This window comes from Ammodytes marinus (assembly GCF_949987685.1).
Source record: "Ammodytes marinus genome assembly, chromosome: 9".
In the NCBI taxonomy this organism is placed as follows: domain Eukaryota; kingdom Metazoa; phylum Chordata; class Actinopteri; order Uranoscopiformes; family Ammodytidae; genus Ammodytes; species Ammodytes marinus.
Window position 1 is genome coordinate 27,449,355 of NC_137213.1, and position 10,854 is coordinate 27,460,208.

At 37.4% G+C, this 10,854-nt stretch overlaps 1 protein-coding gene across 1 annotated transcript; it reads left to right on the plus strand.

The window, feature by feature from the left end:
- The first annotated feature begins 527 nt into the window (after positions 1-527).
- Positions 528-5,392, plus strand: pold3 (polymerase (DNA-directed), delta 3, accessory subunit). Its single transcript, XM_080034226.1, has 12 exons — positions 528-643; positions 1,062-1,117; positions 1,451-1,550; positions 1,668-1,707; positions 2,288-2,420; positions 2,700-2,958; positions 3,074-3,146; positions 3,238-3,394; positions 3,690-3,793; positions 4,022-4,113; positions 4,439-4,520; positions 4,991-5,392. Exons 1-12 carry the CDS (start codon positions 587-589, stop codon positions 5,194-5,196), a joined length of 1,359 nt encoding a protein of 452 aa, XP_079890352.1. The 5' UTR covers positions 528-586; the 3' UTR covers positions 5,197-5,392.
- The last annotated feature ends 5,462 nt before the right edge of the window (positions 5,393-10,854 follow it).

Consider the following 10,854-nt stretch of genomic DNA (forward strand, 5'->3'; position numbering starts at 1 on the left):
ACCTTGTCTGTTTGCTTCTGTATAGTGTTTAAGTAAGTTAAGCATATAGGCTTTTTATTCATATCATTGGATGTGTTTATAATAAGTAGCCTACTGATAGAACATCAGATCTACATCCCCAGTCTACCGCTCCTGAAAAAAATGAAGAGACCAGTCTGGATTTTTCTTAAATCTTCATCTCTCTTTTATATACTATCTTTGATCTACATAACTTATTGCAAATGCTCTTAATGACAAAACACCTATTGGAATTTGGTAAAAATGTTGTCAGTGGTTTATATTATAAAACCAAAATGTTCATTCTACTCAAACATATGTCTATAAATAGTCAAACGAGAGACACTGAACATTTGGAGTGGTCTCTTATTTTTTTCCAGAGCTCTATTCCTTATTCTCTCTGTATCAGCCTGCAGCCTCGTGTTGACCTGTAGAGGGCGCTACTGCACTCTGGGGTCACCTCATCCTGACCGGAAAACAACGGGCACATGTGACGTTCTACAGGAAGTAAATAAACTGCATTCCCGGTTCCCGCGCAGTTAAAATAGTTTCTACGAGACCTCCGATAATTCTCGGATTATCTGCCATAATGGACGAGCTGTACCTGGATAACATCGACGAATATGTCAACGACCACAACAAGATAGTAAGTGTGATCCTGAGTCGCAATATTTAACGTTATTTCCGGTGAGAAAATGCAAATCTATTCGATGTAGCGCCGAACCGCGTTCAAAAACCTACGTGTTTATTCTTTGCTGTCTTTCTGCTCAGTTTATATACACAGTATGCTATGGTTTAAAACTATAAACGATTTGTTTAGGACTTTTGGTTAATTCGGCATGTAAATGATCTAAAAAAATAGTCTTGAATTCAACAAAAACTAATTTTTACGGTTGAATACTCTCTGTTGTTTCAGTTACAGTTGTAAACAAGTTACTAAATATATAGACTATTCTATTCTCTACCAAACATGCTTTACCGATACACTGTTTTATGCAAGTTATTATTAATGTACCTATCCGTATAACAATGATTTTCAACCCAAATGTTTTGTGCTTTAACAGGTGACTTATAAATGGCTCAGTCTCACTCTGGGAGTCCATGTCAACACTGCCAAACAGTGAGTGTTTCTCGTGCTCTTTTGTAGTCTTAATTGTTAAAATAAAACTACAGACATGGAGACAGCTCTAGAGGGTTTAATAAGAACATGGTTTAACATTACATACTGATAAGTTGTATGTGACAGGGTTGCATAGATAAGTGTAGAAAAGGTTTAGCCAGAATCAAAATGCCAAAAAAATTGTAAGTCTGTACAAGTCTGTATGAAGTCACTTTCCATTTCTAAAGTAATAAACCTCAGAGATAAAATAATAGTTGTGCTTTTAAAAGAAAATTATTTATTAATTTCTTATTTATTTTTGGCCAATCATTAAGTTGTGTGTCTTGCTTTCAGGATGCTCTTCCATTACCTGGATCACAAGCGGAAGGAGAGTTCCCCTCAGCTCAATGCCACATACCTCGTGTCTGGGAAATTTGTTGACAACGGCCAAACGGTGAGAAATACAATGAATTAATGCCAACTCTTTTTGCCATGGTTTGCATATTTCTGTACACAACTAGCCAGCACAGTGATTTTTATTTTTTGATGCCGATGTTGTTCTTCCTTTCAGGGTCACAAGGTCTCCATAGTCAAAGAAGACAAGCTGGAAGGTGTGTAGAAATGTTTGCCACCCTGCTTTTTCAGTATGCATTCTTCCCTGCTATTTAGTACGACAGAAAAAGATTTAGGATGTACCAAATCATGATACAGTGTGTTGAAAAATACATGAATGTCCTACTGCACCCGGTTGTATTTTGCTGTGTGCAAACTAGAATGCTTGTTTGGCGATTCTGACCCATATTTAAGCAAAAGGGTCATGTTCAAGGCGGGATGTTACGATGAATTATATAATAATAATAATAAATATGTCCCATTTGTATGCATACTAGTCTGCATGCAAACTAACGTACAATTTATGAACAGCTGCAGCATGTAGGATAGTAAAAAATAAAGAGTATGCAATGCAATTTGGATTGCTGGGACAGATCACCAGTGTTGTTTACTCTGTTGGCTTGTTGTAGCTGTTGATTTTAGACATTTTGTATTTTTGTAGATAATTGCAATGCAATGGTTTGAGAGTTGAGTGCAATAAAACTGTAATTATTTTATTTTTTCACTTATGTCTTTTAAGCAAGACATCTGTTGTAGAAGAGGCATCTAACTTTATGTGTTCTGTTTTTTTTTGTGCAGATTTCAAATCCAAGATGAGTTTGGTAGTGAGCGTCCATGTGTACAGTGTGCAGAAGGCTTTGCTGAAAGACAGCGGCCCGCTCTACAGCGTCGACTACGATGCCGTCAAAGACAATATGAAGAACTGCAGCAAGTACGTTAATTAAAATAATTAATTAAATTACATGTTTCGTGTGCTTGAAATTAACAGTAATCAGGGTCTCTGCATAGGCAAGAAATATGTTATTTGATCATATGGAGATTTTTTTAGATCATTCTGCAAAGCAATGATTTGAATGCAACAACGGTTCTGGAAAAAAAACTTAAAAAACATACAAATTAGGCAACAAGCTAAAAAATTTAACTATTCTTTTAATATAGAAGCCCTTCAGGAAAATGTTCAACTGATTTTTTTTTCTTGTGTGTTTTTCAGATACAGTGCGATCCACTGTGCCAGTGCGGTGCCCATGTCTTCCTCTGAGCTGCAGCAGACCAGAGACATCCAGCGAGCTCCTTCACCGGAGCCCGTGAACAGAAAACCTGCTGCTAACGGAGATGCTAACGTGGCTACAAAGGCCTCCGCCAAGCCACAGCAGAAAGGCATCATGGGAATGTTTGGGAACAAGACCGCGCCTAAGAAACAGGACAGTGGGAAAGATGTGAAGTCGGAGCCGAAGGAAGAAGCACCTGTGGTAGGATATGGTTTTGTAGTTTTTAGTGTATCTGCTTTGTAAGAAATAAATGAATGAAGTACAGTTTGTAGTTTTTTATATATTGTAGTTTTAACCACTGTGTTTGATGTTTTAGGTCGATGCAAACGAAGGCAAACCGACAGCCAAAGTTAATCCTATGGCCAACTTCTTTGGGAGTCAAGCAGCAAGTGAGTGGTATAGGTCATACCACCTATAGTTGTAACAAGCAGACTGGTGACTCCATTCATTTAGTAACTTCTCCATCTTTAACTTCTGTAGAGAAACCAGAGAAGACAGTGAAGAAGGCGGAGGAACCGGCTCCCCCTCCCCCTCCAGCTGAAAAGAGACAGAGTCCTAAACCTGAAGAAAAACCAAAAGCTGCTGCTGTGGAGCCCAAAAAAGAGACAAAAAAAGACATCAAGAAAGACGCAAGGAGGTGTGTGTTTCTGTTTGTGTGTTCCAATAAGACTCACTTGTTTTGCATTGGCCTTTAACACAAGTTGAGACTTTGACACTCCTCCCTTTTGTTTTCTCATGTATCTTATATGTTGTTTTGTATTGTATCTTGTACAGCACTTTGGTCAACTGATGTTGTTTTTTAAATGTGCTGTAGAAATAAATTTGACTTTGACTTTGAATATAACTTGGATTAAATCAAGTTAACTGATATTGATTTTTGCTATAAAAAGTCCTCAATTTAAGTTCTCAAATGAGTGTTTATGTGGTTGAAGCAAAACAAAGCGCATCGTGGATTCAGACAGCGAAGACGAGATGAAGGAGAAGAAGAAGAGACGGAGGATTAAGAAGCCTGAACCAGAGAGCAGCGACGAAGATGGTGAGCTGTTTAGTTTTATACATATCCTCTGGTCAGACACATATTAACCATGTTGAAAACTCTCATAATTAAATAAAGGTAAAGTGTGAAGAATGTATTGTCATTTTTCAGAACATATTTGGTAAAACACTATTTGCCTCCTACACCAGTTTGTGAATAAACCGACAACACTTTTTTTTTATCCTTTTTTTTAGTATAAATTAGACTAATATTCCATCACCCCTTCAGTCATTCCAGATTCTCCGCAGAAGATGGAAACGAGAGAACCGACACCGAGTCCAGAGAGGAAAGTGGAGTCACCTGTTTCACATTCACATGACGTAAGTGCTCTAACCGCTTCAAATTGCTGCTTAGATATTAGCATACATAGCTAGTGTATGTACAGCTCGGGAAAAATTAAGAGACCAGTCTGGATTTTTTTAGAATTTGGTAGAAATGTTGTCAGTAGTTTAGATTATAAAGCCAAAATGTTCATCCTACTCAAACATATGCCTATAAATACTAAAACGAGAGACACTGAACATTTGGAGTGGTCTCTTAATTTTTTCCCAGAGCTGTATGTATCTCAGCTAGCGGATGTCCCAATGCCTTCCATGCAAGTGAAAAATGAATTAAACAGTTATGTGTTTTGTTTGTTTTCTACAGCAGGACAGCTCTGAGGTGAAAATGAGGAAGAGGAGACGAGTGCTAAAATCTCGTACTTTCGTAGATGACGAAGGCTGCATCGGTAAGAAAAGCTTCTGACTGGATTCCACTTGATAGATATACAAATATTTTATCACTATAGAAATAGGGGCTTGTACATTTTACGACGACTGTACTTAGATTATTGAAACAGTTAGGTAATAATTGATTTAACTGTAATGTTTGTGACTTTATTTTGCCCTATACCAATACATTTGAATGTCTTTTAAAAATCAGATAAGGAAGTTTTTTTTTTTCATTATGTCAAGAAATGTCAAGAATAAAGACGAATACTCCAAAATGCTATTAGAGTTAGTGGGGCATTTATGTATTTTCAGCATACTACAATTGACATGCATGTATTGGGACATCCTAAATCTTTTTCTGGCAAACTAAATAGTAGAGAAGTATGGGTATTGGAACGCAGGGCATGTGTATTTATGGCCGTATTAACTCAAGTCGAGCCCAAGTTCACCCTCCTGTATTATTATTTTTTCCTTTTTCTCTCCACAGTGACAGAGAAGGGCTATGAGAGCGAATCGTACTCCGAAACAGAGGAAGAGGTTCAAGCCAAGAAACCAGCTCCTAAAACTGCCTTCCCTGCAAAACTACAGACGAGTAGCAAAGAGGAGACCAAGAAGAGTCAGAAGAAAGCCTCCGCCAACGCAAAACAAGGAACTAAACAGGCGTCCATTATGGGATTTTTCCAAAAGAAGTGATGGATGATAACGGCGGACATTTTGTCTCTTTTTTCATTTTGGAAACAACATGCACTGCAGTTGCTCATAAAGTCATGATCTTTTGGTGAAACTGACAAACACTCATCACGTGGACAATTGAGAAAATCAAAAAGGACTTCAACTACACATCTTAAGTCAGGATGGCACATGTTTTACCATTACAAGCTGTAAATAATGAATAAATAAAACATTTAAAACTGAAAGTAAATGTGTTTCCTTAAAATAAGGGCAATAAAACGATGCATGTTGTTGGAGATTAAGATTCAGTTTGAGATCAAATTGTAAGTCCGCTGCTGTACAGAATCGAACTTCCGGTAACTGTTACAAAATGATGCATCTCTAAGTATAGTAGAGAAAATACAGAGGAGTATTAGGGCCACATGAGAGGAATGGTTTTCTTTTATCATAATGCATTTCAATAAAAAGATGAAATGTTGAGAATAAAGTGGACGGTATACAAGAGTGCGGGAAAGTTGGAAAGATGTTGACAGATTTGAACTTCCGATATCAATAACTCATAAGCTAAATGTGATTAAAACTCAAACAATGCATGGCCCGTATATTAGTTAGAAAATCTGTGTCTGAACTATGTTGTTAGATGTATAAGGATGCACCAATGCTTGTTGTACCAGAACCATTGGAATCAAATGGTCTCTACAATATGAGTTTGATTGCATTTTATTTTTTTAAAGTTTTTATAATGCAAAGATCTGATTTTAAATAGCTTCTTGTTCTTAATAGTTCCACTACGCAGCCTTTCTTGCTTGCCCTCGAGGAACAGCCAACCCCACTATTACTATAACAACTGTCATTTCCAAAGTCAATAGAGGCCATTTTACTGTAGTCTTTACATTTAGGTGTGTGTGTCACTGTCAACACTAAGGAAAATGTGCAACAGGAAAAGGCAGACGGTCCAGTGTGACAAAAGTCTGAGTAGCTGTTGTTGCCTGAGGGGGAATTATACAGACAGAGGCAACAAAAATGACATTACCTCATCACTGAAGCATTTTAAAAGCTAAACATTATATAATGCTTAAAAGACTAAATTGTTAAAAAAAAAACATATAGTTTGAGATATCAGTAATTAAAAAAATATATAGTGAGCTGCATTTGATTTAGCTATAGTTTATTCAAAGATTTAAAAATTTAAATCGTTTTTTTTTTTTTTTACCTCAACCACACAGGTCCAGACAACCCTAAAGTCATCCCAAACAGCTGCAGGATATATGTTTTTTAAATATAAAATAAAGAAGTTAAAATCAGTATTAAAACATGTATAGGACAAATGAAACAATAAGAATAAAAAGTAAAGAAAAAATACGGGGCAGAAGGGGTTTAGTAGGACGTTTGATAATGGTTAAATAAAGTGTTGCCTTAACTTTTATTACAGCCATAGACAGACATTGCACATCAAACCAAAGGCATGTTGATTGAAAAAATTAATCTACTGTTCTATTTCTATTCATTAGCTTTTAAATGTTTTATTTCTATTCATTCGCTTTTCTAATGTGTTTTTAATCTTGCCCCTGTAAAGCACTTTGAGTGGCCTTGTGTCTGAATTGTGCTATATAAATAAACTTGCCTTGCCTACAAACTTTAAAGCCTACATTTAACAATGGTCAACAAAAATGTACCGGTAATTAGAGAAAGTCTTCAGGAGGGCTCAAACCTCGATCCTGTATGTAAACAATGTAGATAATGTTACACATCTATGCCGTGCCCACAGTCTTAACATATTAAAACCTATAAGCTAAGACTGTATCACCCAAGAACACAGCTGCCTAATGAACTAATAGGCTTAGTATGACGCTGAGCCCTTTGGTAAACAGTTAGGATGGAGAGGGGCAGTCCCACATAAATATGTAACTCTCCCTGCATTCCAAATCACATACTTTTTCTTTTAACTACACTACATACTAAAGTACAGAAGAGTTTTAGGGCCACAGGAGTGAAAAAAAAGGATAAGGAAGATTTTTTTTTCATTATGTCGAGAAATGTGAAGAATAAAGACGAATACTCCGAAATGCTTTTGGCGTTAGTGGGTCATTTATGTATTTTCAGCATACTACAATTGACGTGCATCGTATTGGGACATCCTAAATCTTTTTCTGGCATACTTAATAGTAGGGAAGTATGGGTATTGGAACGCAGGGTATAGTGTTATAAATATACACCTCAGACGGCTTTCTCATTGTAAGCCGAAGTTGTGGAATGTGTAAAGAAAGTTATAACGCACGTTTGACTGGAGAAACAGGTCGGGTATTATAGTAGTTATATAATTGTTTCCCTCCAGTCAAGGGTTCAGCATATATATGGTGTGCATGTACTGTGTGTTTACAGTGTACTGTGTATGTTAATCTCTTTCTCTTGCTTCCTAAATGCACGTGCTGCCACCACGTGCTAGCAAAGATATACAGGACAGCAGGCTGTTGTTGTAAAAACACTACCGCTTTTGTCCAAAGGTGCCGCTAGAATCGACAAAAACTGAACGTTCCTCGTAGCAACTTTAATTTAAGCCTTACCATTAATTAACCAAGCCCACTTTACCCTTTTTACTTTATTTCAATTTGCTCATGCTCGTGTTGAGTTTTTATGTTGAATTTTTTTTCTTCGTTCTTTTGCAAATACAAATCTTCTTTTTTTTTTTAATATTTTTTGGACATTTTTATGCTTTATTGATAGTGCAGAGAGACAGAGGTGAAATGGGGCAGAGAGGGGTGGGACATGCAGAGAACGACCGCGGGCGGGAATCAAACCCGGGTCTGCTGCTGGGCCCGGCCGGGGCGCCCTACCAACTGAGCTAAGGGAACCCCTGCAAATACAAATCTGATAAAATACGTACATGTCTGTGATGGAAATAATAAAAACCATAATTGAAAAAATAATAATTAAAAGATAAAGGCATACAAAGAGTGTAATAACCAGCTCATGTGACTGGATAACTGCCATTCCCTGGGATGACAAACACCAGACAATGTGGTCCTTGGGGATTTGTTGCCTAGTGACAACCAGCCTGCCCTGTTAGCTCAAACAGCGGCACCACACCCTCTCTCTCTCTCTCTCTCTACTCTCTCTCTCACTCTCTCTCTCTCTCTCTCTCTCTCTCTCTCTCTCTCTCTCTCTCTCCCTCTCTCTGTGAACACACACACAACTAGGCCAGTCGAACTGGTATTTGGATTAGCTAAGCACCGCAACATGAAAAAGGATATCCCTTTACTGTTTCTGGGAGTGGCCAGAGGAAAAAAGATTGTGTCCAGCCTCTAGTGGTTTGACATCGGCCTTTGTAAAAAAAAAAGTTGTATTGTTATTACCCTAAACAATACAAAGAATTATGTAGACAATAACAGTATAGGCCTATATAAACAGTAGTACAAATATACAACAAGTAAAACGGATAAAAGGGTAAGACAATCATAAAATAGCCCTCACTGTTAAGGGGAGGGTCCACAGCAAAGATGTGTCCAGCCCTATGGTCCAGCCACAGATAGTTTGCCATGAGCCTTTTAAGAAAAATATGTTTTTTTGGTATTACTCTTAACAAAACCATGAATAATGTAGACAATTACAGTGTGTATCGGCCTATATAAACAGTAAGACAAATATACAACAACAAGTAAAAAGGTTAAGGGTTAGTAATGCAAGGACAAAAAATATAAAATAGCCCTCACTGTTTTCAGGGAGTGTCCAGGGGGGAAAATGTGTCCAGCCACTTATAGTTTGCCATGGGCCTTTTAAGAATAATATATTTTAGTGTTATACTCTTAACAATACAATATATTATGTAGACAATAACAGTATAGGCCTACATACATAGTCTCACAAATATACAACAAGTTAAAAGGTTAAAGGGTTAGTAATGCAACGACAATTATAAAATAGCCCTCACTCTTTCGGGGAGTGGTCAGGAAAAAATGTGTTCAGCCACTGACTAGACTGTATATATATCAGCCACTTGTGGTTTTGCCATGCGCCCTTTTCTTCCATTATGGCATCTGTTCAGTGAGGTCATACGTGATACATTTTTATTTAGGAGGAGGTCTCGCAGCTGCAGTCCAAGAAGACAGCTGAGTCACAGGCTATACAGTGACGTCCTATTTTGGGTTCAAACAATAGCACCAGTGTTCATATTATTCCCCTAAACGTTTTATTTTAAAACAGCTGAAATAAAGCATGTCCTTCACACTGTGTTTCAGTTGTTTTATTGAAACCTCATCAGAATTACCCTTTGTCATTGCATAATGATATACTGTACCATTTCACCCACATTTCCCTGTGACGCAGCATAGCAGATTTAGTATTCTGGAAAACCCTGAGATCTTGAGTAGGAATTAAGTCGTAACCATAGTATATAGCAATTAAGCTTGCCCGCACTCCTCGTGCATGTGTATTTATTGACTTGCAGATGGGTCAGTGGGGTTAAAACACTATGACATAATATTTCAAGCACAATATTCCATTTTCTTCCCCATGATAGAACCATTCTGTTTTACTCTCTGAGTTGTTTTTGGTTGATGTGACAGATGAATGAAAAAAATACAATATTGCTCCAGGCCAGAAATCAATTATTTTTTGCGTCAATGTGATTAAATCCCTTGACCCTTGGATTTTCTCAAAACAAAACAGACCCTAGCACTTGTGTTTCAAATACTATACTTAAGTTATGTTATACTTTACCTAATAGCCTACTACACTACATGTTTAAAGTTGAACACTGACTTGTATTGTCATTATTCTAAATCAAAGTGCTGTAGTTTCTGATTTCTTTTGGAAATTGTAATTTTAAGTGCTTGACATTCCTGTGAGTTAATAAAACTGTGTTTACGGTTAAAGTTTAATCGTTAACTGGAGTTGCCTGCTCACGTGAACAGGTCAGATGACTAAAAGACTGTGACATCTCGGCTGTTCTTAAGTTCTTATTAGGGGTTCGGACTGGCTTCTGTCTTTTGTCCTAAAAGATATAGGCCTACACAAAGCAGCTATTAACCAGATGTAAATTCAACTTCTTCCCGTGCAAAATCATTGGTAGTTTGCAACGCAATGTTTTGAAAATAGCTTCCCCAACACTGATTATTTATAAAAAAAAGACAAAACTTGGGAAAAGTCAATCATTTTCCCATTGGACCTCTGGGAAATGAGAGTTACAAAATAATTTTCCTCTGGGCGTTAACCTAGGCCTACTTTTAATCTGGAATTTTTCTCTCATGTTCTTGTTTTTGCCTTTAGGATTTTTCCCATTGAGTATTGAGATACACAACTTTAATAGGCTAACCATAGTGCTCTCTCATTAACTCGAACCAGAATCACATACACTTTATTGCATGAGCACAGGTGTACACGTTCAGTAATACAGAGAGAGAGAGGGGTAAAACATAACGTCAAACATCTACAAATGCCAGAGGATACAAATCTAGGATAACGATTTGTAACGATAATTTTACTGTAAAAAAGTCACACACACACACACACACACACACACACACACACACACACACACACACACACACACACACACACACACACACACACACACAGTTGAGTAGGGGAGCGCCGGGGTGACGTCATTTTGAGGAGGAAAAAAAAAAAAAAAAAAAAAGGGAGGAGGGAGGGGTGAGGTGGCCAGCCGCTGATCCACCGGTG